The sequence below is a fragment of the Halyomorpha halys genome, unplaced genomic scaffold (genome assembly GCF_000696795.3).
Source record: "Halyomorpha halys isolate HHAL.00 unplaced genomic scaffold, Hhal_1.1 Scaffold362.1, whole genome shotgun sequence".
NCBI classification, from domain to species: domain Eukaryota; kingdom Metazoa; phylum Arthropoda; class Insecta; order Hemiptera; family Pentatomidae; genus Halyomorpha; species Halyomorpha halys.
Window position 1 is genome coordinate 464,729 of NW_027105356.1, and position 20,250 is coordinate 484,978.

The 20,250-nt window shown below is 30.6% G+C and overlaps 2 protein-coding genes and 1 long non-coding RNA gene across 3 annotated transcripts; 1 reads left to right on the plus strand and 2 right to left on the minus strand.

Moving 5' to 3' along the window:
- Positions 1 to 230: 230 nt before the first annotated feature.
- LOC106681730 (uncharacterized) lies at positions 231 to 1,937 on the minus strand. The gene is made up of 2 exons (XM_014422201.2): positions 1,778 to 1,937; positions 231 to 599 (listed from the first exon to the last, which is right to left on the minus strand). Exons 1-2 carry the CDS (start codon positions 1,870 to 1,872, stop codon positions 308 to 310), a joined length of 387 nt encoding a protein of 128 aa, XP_014277687.1. The 5' UTR covers positions 1,873 to 1,937; the 3' UTR covers positions 231 to 307.
- Positions 1,938 to 4,985: 3,048 nt separating this feature from the next.
- Positions 4,986 to 8,063, plus strand: LOC106681729 (uncharacterized). Its single transcript, XR_010844262.1, has 2 exons — positions 4,986 to 5,645; positions 7,697 to 8,063. It is a non-coding gene; the product is annotated as an uncharacterized lncRNA (long non-coding RNA).
- Positions 8,064 to 13,072: 5,009 nt separating this feature from the next.
- Positions 13,073 to 19,964, minus strand: LOC106681738 (probable salivary secreted peptide). The gene is made up of 2 exons (XM_014422204.2): positions 19,494 to 19,964; positions 13,073 to 13,406 (listed from the first exon to the last, which is right to left on the minus strand). Exons 1-2 carry the CDS (start codon positions 19,802 to 19,804, stop codon positions 13,151 to 13,153), a joined length of 567 nt encoding a protein of 188 aa, XP_014277690.1. The 5' UTR covers positions 19,805 to 19,964; the 3' UTR covers positions 13,073 to 13,150.
- Between the last annotated feature and the right edge of the window lie 286 nt (positions 19,965 to 20,250).

The following is a 20,250-nucleotide window of genomic DNA, read 5'->3' on the forward strand; positions in this document are numbered from 1 at the left end:
TGGCTAACCATCAAATTCAAATTAATTTTAAATTAAGTTTAATTTTGGCAATCGACAAACTTATTCAAGCCCTTTTTTTTTACTTTTGTCAATTTCAATTAATCTTTCTTGATAAAATTTCATGCAGTCCACTAACACTAACAGTGCTGGCCTAAATATTCGTAAGGATTAAGGACCGGATTGAAGGTATTGGAACATGTACAGTTATCATGAGGTAATAATCGTGAACATTTAAATTTAAAAAACAATTATTATTTACATTTGTACAATAAATTAAAGAAATATATAATCGCCGTCTTGGTTATGTTCATCTACTCTCCAATATGACGTAGACATGCATTTTTCCAGCGTCGGCATCTGACTGGAAGTGCAAAGTGGCGAAGTCATATCCCAAGCCACCGCGTGTGACGGAGACTTTCGCATCCAGGTCGGATGTGGGATCGAACCTCACGTCTATGTTTGTGATGTTCCTGGACATCAACTCAGGGGGCACAACGATGTCTATGTCGAACGTCACCTTCCCAAAGAAACCACGTTTGTCGAAGGAAAAGGTGAAATCGGATGTTGTACTCATCCGGCGGGCTCGATAATTTCTATACCTGAAAATAAAATATACAATTATAAGTTCTCAAAGTCATTATAATTAATTATAAAAAATAATATACCAGGAAAAATTAATTTTTACAATTCTATTTCGTAGTGAATTACTTTTTAATTATTATCTACAATATAACCAATGTAATTTGTAATATATGTTTAATTTTATTTGAGTAAATAATTAAGACTTCATCATTAATTAATTCGTTTACGAAAAAAAGCTAGAGTGCAGCAACCTACATTTTGGTTTTTTTTTTTAAATTTTTATTTATCAATTGGGATTGAATAAAATTGTTTTTATTATAAACAAATAGTGTAGTTGTTCTTATTGGATTCGTTTTAAATTACTGATAATCAATTAAAATAATGTCTGAAGCCGTTTAGACCAAATTAAACGCACAATGTTTTAATACTGAACTATACTATTTCCATAACAGTTTTATTTTCTACATTTATACTTTATTCCAATTAATAAATCATTTATTTTTATTTAAATTAGAGAGCAACTTATTTTGTGATTTAAATTACATCTGAAGTTATAAGGATTGAATAAAATTGAACATGTCCATTGAAATTATGTATATGAAGGAACTATTATAGAAATGTTTATTATTATCTAGTTTAACATGGGGAAATTGTAGGTTAAATGTGAGCCAAATGATTTTCCTTAAAAATTTTGATTTATGTGTAGCAATTAAAAAAAAATACAACTAATTTAATATAGTTGTTTCTAATGAATACAATTTTATTTCATTCCTATAATTTTGGGTATGATTTAAAAAACTTAGGTTGCTGTCTACATAAAATAAAAATGGCTCACCTATTAAAGCCTATTGAAATATCAATTGTGTTCACCATAAATATGAAAAGTTTATCATAGTAATTATTTAATGTTAATATAATTTCTAGGTTAAATGCTAAATTATTCAAACATTAATTAGACCTTTGCTATTATGATTTAAAAAATAATAATGTCTAAAATTATCTTTTATGATCATTTTAAATTTAAGATTAATTTATGAACTATAACGATTCATTATATGTATAAATTATTGACCGTATCGAATTATGAAGATGGTCAGGGGTGCAGTCAAAAGAAACACAACTATTTATTTACATTTTTCAAAATCTATTTTAATGTAAGGGCAGGTTAATATTTCTATAATAATATTATAAATACCTCGTCCAAGGTACATATTCGTTCTGCAGATCGACCTGGAAGGCTTCGACGCCCAAGAAGAAGAGAAGAACTAATGCGTACAGTCCCTGTGCCATCTCGGAAGGAATGCCCTCGGTCTTCGGGACCAGGAATTTAAACCAGTCTTATCTGCGAAATGATTCATGTTATAATGAAAACGTATAAGAATCAACGGAAAACAGTAATGACTAATTGCGGGAATTCTTGGTGTATTCTTATCGGAGCAGGTCCGAACTTGCATCTACAAGTGTTGATCGTAGTAATTTCATATATCCGGTGCGTCACAGCATTAATTAATTGTTGAATAAATAAGTTAATATTAGAACAACTTTATTATTGTTGTATCTTTTTCTAGCGTGATTCATTTTTAAATCATTAATTATCAATAAGAATGGTTAGGTAAAAATATTCTTGGAACCTTATTAAAACCACATTGTAAAAAAAAAAAATAAATAAAACTATATAAGAATACATTTTTTATTGATTTTATTTTCAAAATTTAATTTTAAGTGACTTTTTTTTTTTATTTAACCTTTTTCAAACAACTTTTCTTTACTTCTTCATCCCATCTTGTTCAAATTCTTTGATATTATAAATACAACTGCATGGACGTATTAGTTGACATTTGTTTTAGAGATTTTTATCAGCAATATACTAATTAAAAATTTATAGTTTTTTATTACCAATTTTTTTTTTTTTATACAAACTAGTATGTTGCTTTTCTCTTATTTTGAGTGAACTTTATTTTCTATATTGTATTTTGCAAAATTAATTTGGAAACAAATTTCAATAACTGTTTTTTTAACTTATTTTTAAAGATATATCTGTGAATTATTAAATTTATTGTTTTCTTCCCCTTTGTCTTGGTACTGCATACACAGTTAACAAAGAAACTATTTGCTATTGTTGCTATTTTTAGTACTGTCTACTTTCTTTAGTCAGATGGAATTGTTATTTGTTTAGTTTTATTTGTGCAGTTTAGCATATGCTACATTTAAATGTTTTGTGTCCATTTTGTAATTAATTGCATTGTTTTGGTTTTCAGATATTAAAGCTTTCTTTTAAAGCATTTTTTTTGTTGTTTTAAGGAATTCAAAGTCAGAATGAACCGTTTGTAGTGTGGATGGTAGTATAGTACGTCACATAATAATGAAAATAATTTTAAAGTAAACCATGTAAAAATTAATAAAATTAGGAACACAATAAATGATAATATGCATAGTAGAGGGGGAGAAGAAATATTTACAAAATTATTAAATAACAAAATAAAAAAAATTAAGTAAATAAATTATAATAAAAAAAAAAAATTGTCATGGATAGAAAAACAAAGAAGAAATAAAGTTAAAATAATGGGATACAATATATGTAAGTAATTAAGAAAGACAATATACCATGCAGTCTTTATCAACTTTATAATTGACGGAATTCTCCGTTAAATTTATATAATTGGACTCCGAGATAAGACGTTTTTTATGGTTGGGGACAGTGGAAAGAATGGAAGGATTGTCGAAATTAAAAGTGTGATTCAGGTTTAAGGCGTGTTCTGATAATTTAGAGGCAAGTGGATTACAGAAATTGATAGATGTTTTGTGCTGGGAAATGCGGTTCTTAAGTTGGTTTTTAGTTTCGCCTATATGGAACGAATTGTAACATGGGGTAGAATCCGGTAAACTACATTGGAACGGTGTAAGAAAGGAATAGGGTCTTTCAATTTGGAAAAAAGATAGGAAATTGTGTTGTGGGACTTCAAGCCAAGACGTAGGGTGGGAATAGTGGATCTTAAGGATTTTTAATATTATCAGAAAGAATGGGGATGTACGGAAGGAACCTGTACTGAAAAAGGGATGGAGTGTGTTGAGAAGAGTTGGGTACAGGAGGGATTGGAGTAACACGGTTAATGTAAGAATCAAGTAGTGTTATAGTAATTTTCTGCGGGAAATTGTTGTTGAGTAGGATTTGTTTAACACGTTGTACGTTAGTCTGGTAGTAGGCAGTTCCCCATCGCTAGTCCGCTAATTTTGTGGTAAAATTTATCGTGAAATGTCAGGTAATCAGAATTACAGCAAAGTTCTAAAGCTGAGGTTAAGAGTGGTATGAGGTTGAATTATAGTCCAGTTCTTCTCAACGATATGAAGGGCTTTGTCAATGGGGATGTTAGTAAAAAGGCTTTCGGCATCAAAGGAAGTTAAGATAAAGTTGTCAGGTATGTTGAAGAATTGTAATAGTTCTTTAAGGTGGAAGGAATTACGAATATCATAAGAGTTATTGTGGCTGAGGATTTGAAGAGCAGGAAGAAGAAATTTACTGAGTTTAGAAGACGGAGCGTTGATACTAGAAATAATGGGACGAAGAGGGTTACCAGGTTGATGGATTTTATATTTTTTATTTTATAATATGGTAAAATTATTCTCTTCCTCTGTTATGTATATTATCATTTGTTGTGTACCTAATATTATTAATTTTTACATCGTTTACTTTAAAATTATTTTCGTTATTATATGACGTTCTATACTACCACTCCCACTCCTCCCAATACAAACGGTTTACTCTGACTTTGTTATCTGTCAAAACAGGTATGAATTCTGTCTCATTCATTTTCATTTGATTTTATTCTTTTCCCTTTTCATCTCCTAATTTGTACTTTCTTTAATATTTCTTCTCTTATTTGATCTCTTATCTTTCTGTGACTATTACCGTTTTCATTTATTGTTTATAACCTTTAATTTTTCTTATTAAATTTTACGTTTCACTGTATACCCCTGTTATGTTTTTATTCTATGTCCAGTGTTTGTATATTTTTTAGCCCTGACGAAGCCCTGCAACGTGGGGCAAAACGTTGGCTCAAATAAAATAGTACACCCATTTACTATTTGAGTTTTATTTGACCGCTCCCAGACCATATTCCATTCAAAAGATAAATAATATTTTTGTTCGTATTTTTTTGCCTTCTCTACTCTTTAAGTTTTTTTTTTTTCCTACATTCACAAAAAATGTTATAACTTCAACACGAGCACATTAATCTACAAAACATATAGGACTGTGTATTGGATGAAAAGTGATAGTGTCCAAACCGCACTATATTTTTAGTAATTGGATAGTAAGCAGTGGTCTCGGTACGGTGTAAATGTTTTAATTTGTCTCAGACGAAAAAACATTATTTGAAATTTAGTAGTCCTTAAAATTAATAAAAAAGATGGTAGAATCAAGCAATGCAGAGCATTAACACTAATTCGGTTTAAGTACTATAAACAACTCTTACATGACTGACCCCTACTATCCAATTACTAGAAATTCGACTGACTATATACAACTGAAAAAAAACCTCTTAACACAATATTTCCCAACAAGTTCAACTTCAATTATACAATGTGGAATTAATAATTTCAAAATTTAAAAAAAAAAAAAAACATTGGATAAATATAGTTGAATCCTCATGAAATTGAGTATTTCTTTTTACATTTATCTTGAATTAGTAAATTTCTAGTGGTTACATATCACATCGAGTCGTTAACAACTTTATCGGCTCCTCGTTTGCAAACAGTTCCGCAATGCAAAAAAAACCCTTATCTTTATTTATTTAATGGTGCGTCAATTAATCTAAAAACTGCTAAGGACAATGTGCTTGTACCTACCTGATTGGTTGAGAATATATCAGGAATTCCCGTTATTAAACAAAAGAGACTTTTCTCGAAAAATATTTAAACGAATGTAGTAATAATGTGTCATTTCATTGATAAGACTGGTTTAAATTATTGGTTCCACAGACTTGTCAGGGACTTGAGGGCATTCCTTCCGAGATGGCACTGAGAATGTACGCATTAATTCTTCTCCTCTTTTTGGGCGTTGAAGGGTAAGTAATATTAAACTTTATATATAGATATTATTGAAGTAGTATTATACTTACAGAAAGTGTTAAATACCTTTTTTTATGACTATAAGGCTTTATGATTTTATAGCTGGATCTAAATAAGTATAGAATAGTCTGCCGAATTGTAGTTTTTGAGAGATCATTCCTTATCAGATTCTTTTCCCCATGGAACCTACCCCCTTCCCCCTTCTACCTTTCCAGTTTCAAACTCCGCTTATTTCCTCACTTTCTATCCGCTCAGTTCCAACAGAATTAAAATAGATAATTCTTATTTACAATCATAAAATAATTATAAAAGTGTATTAGTACTGTCGAAATTATTATTTTTAATATATATAAATAATTGACCATATAATTTAAAATAAAGAAAAAGGTGATCAGAGTTAGTCTGGTTTCAGAGGTGGTCAAAAAGAACTAAAATAGTTAGTGTAGAGTTTCATTTAGGCTAAAAATAAAAAAAAGAACTAAAAACATTTTAATATAGTTAAATAATAACATACAAAAAGGTTAATTAAGGCAGGGTTAAAATTATGTAAAAAAAAAAAAAAAATAAACGAAAAGAATAGAAGAAATAAAATAGTATCAGTACAAAATAAACAATGATAAGAATTTGAAAAAAATACGCAAACTATAAGGTTAAAAATGTACAGTAGCCGCAAAAACAGAAAAGTAGATATGAGAAAACAAAATTTAACTATAAATTATTATAAATAAAAATAATAATAAAAGAGTAAAGAACAAATAAGGACTAACCACCTGTTCAAGTTGATAACTTTATAGATTTTGACAGAAAATCGGAAGCACACATGAGTAGAAGGGAGATGACCGTTAACGGTTTTATTTCTATTTCAAATATGCCGCGTTTAGAGGAAAGAGATATAAAGATATGGTGAATATAATACAAGAAAGAGATGTAAAAATAATAAATATAAGAGTCTTATAATTTAGGAATTTATTCCTTTTAATGAGCATTCTCTAATTTATTATTATGATATATTTATTTTTTTGTTTAAAGATCCAAAGATTACTTTATTATGATTGTATTTATTATTATTATGTACTGTACGAGTGGGTTCCTCATTGGTCCGGAACTGTACCACTAACTTCAAGGACTTGGGTTCGAATCCGGCTTTGGCAGATAATTATTTTCTGTAACTGAGTCAGCCCTCCATGGTCCACCCAGCCTCATAAAGTGGACATCCTTAATTGTGTAAAAATATGTCTGTCGAACATGATTCTGACCAAATCACCGCACACCCGTTGGCCTAGTAAAAGGTCTTCCTTACAAAGTACTACACTCCTAATCCATGGGTTGTAATGGTACATAGTTTCTTTAAAAATTATTATGTACTAATTATTTTTCTCCTTTATTTTTACTCATAGGTTCTATTAATATTTTTGTATTATTATTGTAAAGAGGTATTACTCTAGTATAAATGAAGAATTTATTATTGTTAAGCTTTAATGTCCAAATCGGTTTATTCATTATGGTATATTATTATTTTATTATTTATTTTAGTTATATTATTAATTATTTAGTATTATGCTATCAAATGATGTATTTTCTTCCAATTACTGTCCCAGAAAATAGGTAGTTATCATTAAGTACTTAAAATTATAATAAAAGATATATGATAAGAGGACACAAAATTAAAAAATAAATAAATAAAATAAAATTACATAGTTATATTAAGCCTATCTTCTTCCTCAAATGATATTTTATGATTTTTTTCTCTCTCTCACAATAAAACGTTAAATGAACAATGATCATTTTGATTAACTAAATGAATCAACAGATATTACCATCTAGATTGCTTTCTTAAATAAAATTTAGCATACGTTTTACGTATATGTTCTCTATTTATGATATTTTTGGTCAAATTGACATGTATTACTTAGTAATATAAAGATTTTTCTTCATAAATAATTTATTTAGTATCTAATTTATTATTTTACAAACCTAAGATATCTTGTTTCATTATTTTCCTGTTTGTTCGATTACCTGATGAATCATGTTTTTTTTTTTTTTATAGATTCTCCTATTTCCCCCCGCCGCGTACAATACACGAATTATCCTTTTCCTTCGACAAACGTGGTTTCTTTGGGAAGGTGACGGTTGACATAGACGTCGTTGTGCCTCCTAAGTATAGGACCAGAAGCATCAAAGACGTAGAGGTCAGTTACGACCCCACATCCAACCTGGAAGGGGAGGTCTTCATCATCCGCGGCTCTGAAGACTACGACTACGCCACCTTGCACTTCGAGTCAGAAGCTGATTCTGGAAGGGCGCACGCCAGCATCGAAGTGGAGGGCAGCTTGACGTAACTAATAGAGCGGCATAGTCGATTGTTATCTATTTAAGTTATTGTATAAATTTAAATTATAATTTTTATAAATATATCTTTACTATTTTAATTATAAAACTTCCTCATTATAACTTAATTTCCTAGTTTTCTAATATTAAAACTATGATTATTACTCTTAATCTAATATTCCGATCAAATAGAATTAAGCACAGGGATACGCCGGGAGTATCACAAAAAGATATTTGTTTATACAAATGGAGAAAAAAAAATCGATTTAAATAGTAGTATTGAAAGTAGCTTTCACACAATTGTAGTTAGCTATTATCAATTAAAAGTGGTCATAAATTGTAGTACATACCTTAATAAACAGCAATTATAGAAAAAAATAACTGGAAATTTTAAGGCAGTAGGAGCGAAGGCGTGGGGGTGCCATAACCATAACCTCTTTCTAAACAATAATCAGGCTAAAGGGTGGAGATTTGGCAACGGCCCTTGAAGGAAATTTGACGTTGAAGTTAATATGGATTTCGCACATTAATATAATTCTGTAAACTCATTCATTTAGTTGCAAAAATGAAGAGAATAGAAGTTTCATAATCTTTTACAGTCTATCATTAAAAACTATCCAAAAGGAATTTATATAATATCCGACAGCCAGGCTGCTTTAAAGGCAATAATGTCCTATACAATAAAATCAGGGCTAGTCTGGAAATGCCTAGAGAGACTTAAGGAATTACCCAGATGCAATAAACTGACCTTGATGTGGACCCCAGGACATGAGGGGATTGAAGGTAACGAGATGGCAGATACCCTAGCTAGGAAGGGATCAGAAATTAAGCTCATTGGCCCTGAGCCATATTGCAACATATCTGGAAGTGCAATCAGGAATGTGGTTAACTCCTGGGAACAAAAAGAGAAGGAAACATACTGGACGCTGAAACCAGGTATGAAACAATCCAAGCTCTTCATTAAAATATCAGAGGAAATGGCAAAATTTTACCTTAACCTTACTAGAAATGAACTGAGGACGATAACAGGACTCCTCACGGGCCACTGCTCCTTAAAATATCATCTTAAGAAGATGAGGCTGGTGGAGGATTCCACCTGCCGTCTATGTATGGAAGATGAAGAAAAGGACAGCACATTCTGTGTGAATGTGAAGCCCTTGCATTCAGAAGATTACAGTATCTGGGACAGGACAGAATGGAACCTGAAGACATTTCTAGAATAAACCCAAATAAATTATTGAACTTCATAAGAAGCATAGGATTCATATGGGATATCTAGTGGAAAGAGGGGTTACTCACAAAAGATCCAATTGGGTCGAAGTGAGGAAGGGATTCCCGACCCTCAGTGTAATAATAATAATAATAATAATAATAATAATAGTCTTTTACAATAATTTGGTATATCTATAATTAAAATCCACTAAGCCATTCTAGAGAAATCCGCGCTTCCTTTTCTGTTCTGTTCAGATTTTTTTTTTTTAATTTATTTATTGATATTTACAACTGTATAAAAAATACAACAAGTAAATTTGATCATAATGACATAATGATAATAATATGATACAGCATGTAGAAAAACTACCCAGTAGTATAACTCTAAAAACATTTTACAATATAAGGTCACGAGGCCATCTTCTTTTCAGGCGCCTCGGAGGATTGCTGGAACGGAAGTGGAACCAAGGTTAGAAACAAGTGGATTTGGGTGGTTAGGGAATTTATAATGGAAGGAATGATATCGGGTTCGGGCTAGATCGATTACATAAGGAACATTTAGGTATTAATGGATAGTTTTATTAGAAACAAATTAAGGAGCATTCAGAATTTTAAGAAGGATTTTGGATTGTAAGGATTGGATACGAGAGGAATTCGAAGGTTTAGTGAAGCCCCAAAGCTCAAATCCGTTTGTCCAGATGGACCTTATTACAGTCATGTAGATCAGTCTTTTGTAATGAGTTGGAAGTTTAGACCGTTAGTCTAATAGTGCAGTAATAGTCGGAATCTGCGTGCAGTTTTCAGTCTTGTGTGAGGACTCCGGGTTAGTCGTTTGTCAAGGTGTAGTCCAAGATAACAAATCTGTTCTACTGGGGTAAGAGCCACGTTATTAAAGTATACTATAGGGCAGTCGGCAGGCTTATGACGAAGAGTAAAAGTGATTTGTTGGGATTTATTTTTATCCTCCATTTTTGACACCATTCTTCGAGGCTTGTGATATGGGACTGGAGACTTTGGGATGCAAGGAAAGGGTTATTACTAATTGTGAGCACACATTTGTCATCAGCATATGTGGTAAGGATAGTATCAGGAGTTGTTGGGATGTCAGCTGTACAGACGGTGTAGAGGATGGGACCGAGAATACTACCTTGAGGAACAACAGCGGATTGAAAGTAGAGGGATGCATAGGAACCATTGTGGTTTACTTGGAATAATCTATTAGTAAGAAAGGAACGGATGATGAGAAAATAGACTCATTTCAGTGTGAATATCAAGGATCCCAAAATATATTTACTCTTCTAAAAAGAATGGAGTGAACATTTAATTTTAATTTACCAATTATGCAGTAGTATATTATATAAATAATATTTACTTGGAACAGTTAATATGAAATTAATTTCTTTTAAGGAAAACATTAAAATATAAAGTTTGATCAAATAAGTAATTGTTTTTGATATACTGGAGAAAGTTGTTTAAAAAAAAAAAAAAAAGTAAAAACAGTAAACATTATTGTTTAGACTATTAAATTTTTATAAAAAAGTTACTGAGAATAACTAGTAATGCAAAAAAAAAAAAAAACCAATAACAACAATAAAATGTGAGCACGCTTTGAATATCTCTGTTGTTTTGTTCTCCCCTGCATAACCATCTGGTATCGCGGCAGCAACTCTCGATTTCAAATATGGCGTACTGGACCACACCTACGAATGGAATAGACCACACCTTATGGCATCATTTGCCCTAGAAGAATATTCCTTCCATTATAGCACTTCTTCTAAGGACGAGGGATAATAGCCAAATCGAACAAGCAGGGAAGAGCCTTGGGATGTAACCGTCATTACTTTCCATGATCTTTCTAACAATCCTTGGTCGCACGACGTGTCTGGTTCAGACCGCATTCTCCAAAGATCTGGCTACTCAATTAAAATACCATATATGACTGGAAGTTAAGAAACTAAAATTGACTTTGGGAAGCTTTTCAGGCCAAATACCTAAATTTGCACGTATCCAACCTCCTTCAGAGAAGTCGTTGCATTACAACCATTTTTCGTCTTCTTCTTCGCTGATACTCATCCTCATTTATATTATTTTGCATGAAAAGGCTAGTCATTAGACAATGTCTTTAATTTGAATCAGTTAATCAATAGAATCAGAACTACGGGTCAGCAAAAATAAGCGAAATTATAGTTGCTTCAACAAAATGGACTTCAGATGTCGTGCTGTTGAAATAGTCCAGTACATTCGTTTACTGTTCCTGTTTTTAGCTCATATAAAAGAGAAAAATTTATTTTCTAACATAAAACGGGCGTTAGCTGTTTAAAAAAAAGTACACTATTATTGAACAAATGTAATTTTGATGGGAAAAGCACAAAAGCAAACAACAAAAATGGAAAATTTTATTGGGTAAACTTGTTTGTTCTGGACATGAAAAATGCAATAAAAATGAAAAAAAAATTAGATTCATTCATTGTAAGTGGGTTTCTTGGTAAAAACCTAAATTCACTTTACTACCTTGGCACATGACATCCCATTCGGGTAAAATAGAATTACTTTAAAATCTATAATGACATAACCCTTGTTATATCTCATAACATATAAGGTAATTAACTTATTATAAACGAAAATTCACGCATTAAATAATATAAATTTTAATAATTTACATGGTTAAGATACAAGTGAAACTTTAAGGGGTATTTTTATATTTATTTATTGAACATTGCAACTGTATAAAAAAAAAACTATTAGTAAATGTGATAAATATTTTTGAACACATGACAACCGTGGGAAGAAACCACCCACGTTGCTTAAAATTAGACGATCCATTGGCTATATTCTTTTAAGACGCCTTGGAGGTTTATCAGGGATTGTTCAGGATGAGAGATTAAGAACTAATGCGTTGGGGTTGGTATATTTATTTGAAATATATCGATTCAGGGATCTATATAGATCTGCAAACGAATAGGGAGTTGAGGCCTTTATGAATGAGTTTATTTGTGACGTAATAAGGAGCATCAAGGATTTTACAGAGGATTTTGAATTGTAAGAATTGGATACGGGAGGAATTTGGGTGGAGCCCCGAAGCTCAATTTTGTCTGTCTAAATGGATGTGATTATTATAGTATAAAATAGTTTTTGTAGTAAAGAGTTTTTTCCTAGTTCAAAGCGTTCATCAAGTAGGTCTTCTAGTAATCAGAATCTACAAGCAGTTTTTCGTCGTTGAAGTCAAGTATAAGGATTCCAAGTGTCTCTTGTCAAGATTAATTTCTAAGTAGCTAATCTGTTCAGCAAGCTTTAGTTGGGCATAAACCTAAAAATATAAGCTAGTCATTTTGAAAAAATGTCATTTTAGGCCTACACACCTCCAAGGAATGGTAAACTTTACTTTTAGAATCCACTGAGTGAAATTATTGTACAATTACTTCAAGGTTAACTTGAAATTTGACTGAACCCACGTGGAAGGTTACGATATCACACCACTTTATTTCTGAGACCTTTCCTCATAAATACTATTTATATTTATCCTAAAATCTTCAAGATTTGGTTTATTCTATGTTGAATAATGATTGATATTATTTCTAGTCATTTTTTCGATCATCTCAAATATTTCTAGGAAAAAAAGTTGAACCAATAGGCCCCTTGACCCTCGAGGCAAGTTGTCCTTTTGTTCATGTCACTAATGAAGGGTTCATTGGTTAATGTATTATGAGAAATTTGACCAAATTTAATTGCAGTGATAAAAATATATATATTTTCCATTCTAGACATAAACAGACCGAACTGTTTACATACTGGCTAAAGATGGAATGTGTTATATTTTCATGAAAAATTATATGTGAATTATATTGACTTTATAGGTCGTTTGGGTGAAACTAAACGCAATGAATAGAAAATTAAAGTATAAAATTGTAATATAAAATAAATGAAAGATTGATGACATATTTGGAATCCAATTGTTATTTGCTTAATATCCGTATACATAAACTGAGAAATCGAAGCCTTTGCCCCTCTCAGACTTGAAGTGGAAGGTGACGTTCTTGTAGCCAACTCCTCCCCTCAGGATGGAAGCATAGCCGCCTTCACCGACAGGTTTTTGGTCAAGAACTTCGATGTAGGATATAGTGCCGTTGGGGCGTTGGTACCTTGCCGGGAATTCCATGTCTTGAACGACCTTCCTCATGAAACTGCTAGACTTCTTGACTCGGGTGAAGTAAAGTAACCTGTGAATTAATGAATGTTATTACCTTATATATTATTTATAAATTATTATAATTGCATTGTGTGAACGCTCTGAGGTAAGCTGTCCTAGTGCTTACTAACTTATTCTAGTCTAAGCGTGTGCAATATTTCCATTGTTCAGATTTTTTTTTTTAGTAAAATTATTAAAGAATATTTTTTTGAAAAAAAAGCATTATTATTGATTTATATTGGAAGAAGATAGTTGACCGTGTGAAATAGATTGAAGGAAGATGGTTGTCAGGGCTGATAATAATGGTGTTTTTGTTGGTTATCAGCCCTGCAAAAAGGGACGAAAGATTGATTAAAAATAAATAGTTTTTGTTACTATTTTGAAACCTTTCTTGACCGCCACTCGGACTATCTTCCTCCGAAATATTATTCATTTAATTTTTCATTTTTTTTTTAACTCCCTGTCCAAAAAAAATTCATGGAAGAAGTTTGAAAAATAGGTTCATAAGTTCTTATCTTTATCACTTCGTTGCTAGAATAAAATTTTTACGATTTGTTCCTCTGCCACGAAATCAATATTAACTAATCTCAGTAGAATTAATTCCACGATAACCTGAATCATGTGCCTCATCACGGCCTCTATACTTTTTTTTTATTACAGCTCTTTTAATAAAAATAAAATTTAATTTATTTAATTTTTAATCTTACTAGGGGTCACCTCTTGTCAACCTAACGACAGACCAATTCATATAATTGTACTAACCTTTGCTAAAATTCTATAAATATAATTTAAACATATCATGTAATGCAGGATAAATGCAGAATACATTCATTTTTCATTTGTACTTATTTTCACAAATTGCGTTCTTCATCTGTTAAACCCAATGGTTTACAACCCATTTTTATTATTGCACCACATATATTAAATAAAATAATATACAGTGATCTCTAAAAATCTTTTTTATATATTAGAGAGATTATATAATTAAAATTAGAAATCCACTAGCAGCTGTTGAACAGATTCGATACTTAGGACTCCATCTTGACAAGAGACTTACTTGGAATCCACACACAAGACTGAAACGACAAGAAACTGCTCGTAGATTCCGATTGCTACAACACTTACTTGACTAACGCTCTAAACTTCCCATTCACTACAAAAAATTAGTATACACTACGATAATTAGACCAATTTGGACATATGGAATTGAGCTCTGGGGCTCCACCAAACCATCAAATTCTTCCCGCATCCAATTGTTACAGTCCAAAATCCTACGTAAAATCCTTGATGCTCCTTATTACGTCACAATTAAACTCATTCACAAAGACCTTAACATCCCATTCGTTGCAGAATTGACCCAAAACAGATATGCGTCTTTTCATTCCAAACTCCTTAACCATCCTAACCCATTAATTCTTAATCTTTCATCCTTAACTATCCCTGATAATCCTCCGAGGCGTCTAAAAAGAAGATGGCCACGGGACCTTCTAATTTAAATTAATGTTGGTGGTTCCTTCCCAAGATTTTCAAGTGTCTATGAAACATACAACATATTTATCTATTGTATTATTTTGTACAGTTGTAAATTACAATAAATAAGTAATTAAAAAAAAATAGAAATATTTTTCCAAATCCACAGCCTTAGGTGAGGATTCCCTTCGATATAATTCTTGGTTAAATCCTCAAAGCTTCTAAGTCGTTTTACATTTTTTGCGTTAATCCTCAGAAATACTTCTTATCTGACAAAAACATAAATCTTTCGACGTCGTAAAACACAATTATTTTTTAAAATAAGATATTTAATACAAATAAGTTGTTTAATATTCGTATGTATCTAAATTCTGAAATACTTGGAATTATTTTTGATTTAGTGTTTCACAATATATATTACACTTAATAAAAATTAGTTAATCGATTAAAACCCTTGGTAAGACTTATGTATCTCTGCAGTATGGCTATATTTACATATGGTTTCAAGTTTAATACGTGGACATCAAATAAATTAGATTGAACAAATAAATAAATAAACTCAAATTTTCATTTATTAAAATAAAAAGATTAACTAATCAATCCACGAACACCATCCATTATGTTATCCTTCATGTTATCCATTGCAGTTATAATAATGTGGAATAAATCATTTTTGTCTATATTCAGAACTTTCACAGCGCAAGCTTTGATGGGCTATTATGTTTTATCTATTCTTTCATTATCATTCTGAAGTTAACGATAATGACCAAGTAATTACCTTCCGCTTTATTATCTATCACCTTTCCTATTTTCACGGGTTTCTACCAAAATTTATTTTAAACGTTTGCTTAAATAAAGAAAAAACTTAAAATATTTCTTTACTAAGAAATAAATTTATGTATATAGAGGTATTGACTCTTCTAAGATTTCATTTTTTAATTTAATTATATAGTAACATCCCATTAGCTCAGAATATTTCCGCTGACATAACCTTTCCATAATAAGTTGTTTTTTTAACGAGTGACGAAATGAACTGGCAATCATTACATGGCCTTGTGGGTTTCTTGACAACTATTCAACAATACTGCTATAACCACGTGGTGCGTTGACATGCTGGGTTTCGCTAATGCTTTATTTACAGATACTTACAACTTTATGTGCTTAGTGCGAAAAGGAGGAAAACTATTGTATGTATATAGGAAGGAAATAGGAAATAAAATGAAAAAATGTATTTAAATTTTTGTATAGATTGGTGGTCTCTTTTTGATGCTACCACTATTATGGTGAAAAATGAAGGCTAGAGAAGGGAAAATTTATGAACAAAATATTTTTATTTTTATGTTGTTTTAAAAATTATTATTCAAGGGTTTGAAAAGATGGATATAACAAATATAAATTTTTTGTGGAGAAGATGTTTGAGGGAGGGGAAGGTAAGGGTGGTGCGGTAAGCAAATAAACTAAAAATTATTTATTCGTGCCGAGGTTACGACCTGATTTTCAGGGCTTATGGGGGATTAGGGCTTAAACAACCATAAGATATAACAATCATCATTCATAAAAAATAATAATTAAAATAAATAATAAACTAACAAAGTTGGAAATATACATAACATTGAATTAAAAAAGAAATAGTTGATTAATAACCATGGAAGACGACTGTAGTACATTGATAACAATAAAAGATTAAATATAATATTATCTTATATATTAACATGTATTCATCTCTCATTGTTATCAATCTACTACTACCGACTTCCATGGTTATTTATCAACTATTTTTTTTTCAATATATTATTATGTACATTTCCATTTTTTTTATTTTAATTTTTATGTTTCTCTGAATAATGGTTGTTATCTCTTTTTGTTTTTTAGCCCTGATGAAGACCTGAAGTTCATGTCGAAACGTCCGTCGGCAAGAATTAATAATTTTTTGTTTATTTGCTGACCGCACCTTCTGATCATGTTCTAAACATAATTAATCTACGGTCCAGTATCAACATCTCATTATGAATATAAATTTTGTTCCTGCTAAGTATACGATAGTTAACCAAAGATAACGAAGCCGTAATGCATTCGGTAAAGATCGGATGTATCTCGGCTTTTCCCGTTCTAATCTCTAGTTTTCCTTTTTGCTCCTTAATTTATTCATAAAATTCTTTAGTATTTTGCATTTGCCTATTATTTATTATTGCTAACTAGAACTGGTTATTTTTCTATATTAACAAAATGAATGGTACTTTAGAGGAAGATTAGTTCAAAATATGGCATTTAAGCCCTGTCATACTATTTAAATGCAGGTAAGACCTATCTGGCAATAAATACAATTTAATTGCTCATAGATTCACTGAAGTTTATGGAAATAGTCAAAGCCGTTTTGAAGAAAATTGAAAAAAATGTGAAAAATCAATTCTATAAAATGGCCCTGGCAGCGAAAAAGTTTGTCTCATCCGAAGAATATATTGTATATATATGTAATTTCAGTTTCATATGAATTTTCGTTTTTGAGCTAAGATGTTCACACTCAGACCATTTTCCGTGACTTGGTTTTAGGACTTAGGGCCCTTCAAAACTGGTATTTTTGTAAAAATATGGAATTCAAAACTTTGCACAATCGCAATATGTTTCCTTGTGAATGAAAGTAAAAACCGTTAATGTAATGTTAAATTTAGTATTCAGAAAAAATTCATAGTTGGAGCAATAAGAAGAAAAAAAAATGGAAAAACCTTTAGAAAGCATTCAGAAAATAGAATCAACCTATGATTTTTTATCAGACGTTAATATATTCCTTTCTCGAAAGCGAAGGTATTTTTAACGAATCGAAATTCTATATCTATAACTTATTCAGTTTAGTTAAAAATTTTAATTTTCTCCTTTAATTGAGGTGTAAATAAAAATTTAATTTATCTGTTTAATGTTCTGCCATAATGATTTTCAATTAAAAAAATGATAAAATAATGTTTTTCTTTTATTTTTACGTACATCGTGTTAAAAATACTATTAAACTAAATTATATCATCACAATATTAAAAAATATTGGAATTTGAAAATTAACATACATTCGTCAGCAGAAGTATTACCATGGCGTAAACAAAGTGTTTGTTTTTTACTTTTATGGTCCATTAACAATAATTTTTCATTAGGATAAGGTTTTCAAATTTAATTCAATTATGACACGTCATTTTACCGAAGGCTTAAGAGCTAAATGCATTTTTTTCTATAATTTTGTAATAACTATTGTCTCCTTACTAACACAGACAATTTTTAAATTATTATTAAACATTAAATGAAATCCTATTTTTTTAGCAGTTTTAAAAATCGTTTCAAACCTTAAAAAAACCAAAACAGGACTGTACTAAATTAATAATAGTGGATTCAGGTAGTAAAAACAATTTCTAGAGTGTTGAAGTTTTTTTTTTGCCCGTAATATAATTTCGAAGTAGAATCAAGTAGAGTTTTCTATTAAAATTCAATACACACACTTCTGAAAAGTAAAGGTTTTTATCGACAAATTAAAATTCATTTTATTTCCAAATGTAAATTTTCCTCTGCCAAATATGTATCATAAACCAACATTTTCCAAACAAATATTACTCATTTAGATGAGATGCTTCCTTACAATTGTTTCGCTGTATACTAAATATTTTTGTTTCAATTTAGGTACATAGAAATTTAAATAAGTGTTACGGTAAAGAAATTTATGTATTTGTGTGTTTTCTTTTAATGAAAAGCGAACGGTTAAAAAAAATATATTCTTCCGTATTTTATTAAATTATAAAATCGAATAATTAATAAATTATAAAAATGAGAGCAAATATCGATCGTTATAAAAAGAACTAATAATAGAGGATGGTCCAAATCTAAAAGAAGATACCATTAAATTTAGTTGCGGTGTGGCATGACATGATAGATGAGAAAAAGATTGAATTAGAAAATAATATACCATTTTTAAAAAAATTTAGAATAATGAAAAAAAAATTACTATGATTTTTTTATGGTGAATCCTCTCGAGTTTTTGAATTTTTAATGAAATCTTCACAGAAATAGATTTAAAAATTTTAATTTTATGATAATTCCAGTTATTTGAAAATCCACATGGACAACATTCCGAATATTTCTAATTTATTATTAAATTTTGAAATGGTTCGTACACTCTATCCGATTTTTTTCAAATCAACCCAATTTTTAAATTTTATTCTATTCTATTTAAAAAGAAGCATAGTGGAAATGTATCTCTGTTAATTTCTATATGCTACTGTTCATATTATATCTAATCGTACTTAATATATTTAGCCAACATTGCTGATTAAATCAACCATTTCTTTCTCTTTCCTAAGTTGCAATTGACGTTTTGGGGTTCTCCTTTCCTCTACATGAGACAAACATAGTTAGATTGTTAAGTTTAAGTTAAGTTAACATTAACGAAATAAAATTATATGAATATATCAGCAAAGAGGAACATTATATCAGTGGCAAAATTTGTTTGTACAAAAGGACTTTGTACGAAACGGAGGAGAACTCCGAAATTTTGGTTGTTAATCATATAAATATAAATAAAGAAATGGAGTTCAAAAAACGGATCACTCAAACATTATTTTACTACTTTTCGATATAGGAATGTGGTATATAATTCTGATGAAACAGTCCTTACCTGTCATAAACGTTCTTATGGCCCCAAAAGAAGTTATGACTAGCGTTCTGCGACGAGTTTCCCCAGTAAGGTGTACTTCTCGGGATGCGACTGGCATAATAATTAACTGGATAGCGATTGGCAGGATAGCTCGAGTTGTAGTAAGGATGTTGTCCGTAGACAGTTCGGTTTCCCCTATTGTTCCAAACGCTGGTGTTTCCAGTCCCATTTCTCCAGCCGTATCCAGGATTGTACACACCATCTGAGGGAACGCTCACTAATAAGATGGCTCCCGCCGTAGCGAGGATGAGAGAAACCAATACCTGATTCATAGTGTTACAGCTAGCGCACTGACGCCTAGCCTAGACCGCCACCTATATATCACCTGCCACCTGATAACGCCATGAGTCATCCGATAATTCGGCAATTGAATCTGAGTAATATTTACTCTCAGACTTGGAATTGGTGATTCATGATTTAATATAGGGAATAATTTATATCAAACAATGATGAGATTTGAATATATCATTATAACAATATGCACATCCAGTGCTCAAACTGCTAAAGTTACTTTCTCGCCATTTACATCTTATCTTGAACCTCAAAACATGAGTAAAAATAAACCGGCTTAGCTAAATAAATTTGAAGTTTAAATACTGTAAGAACATATCATTATAAGTTAAGTTAGTTTATTATTTTGTGTAATTAGTGGTGCTTATCAGTTTTCGTAACATTAAAAAAGTCTTTAAGAAATTAAAATTATAATATTAATTAAGAA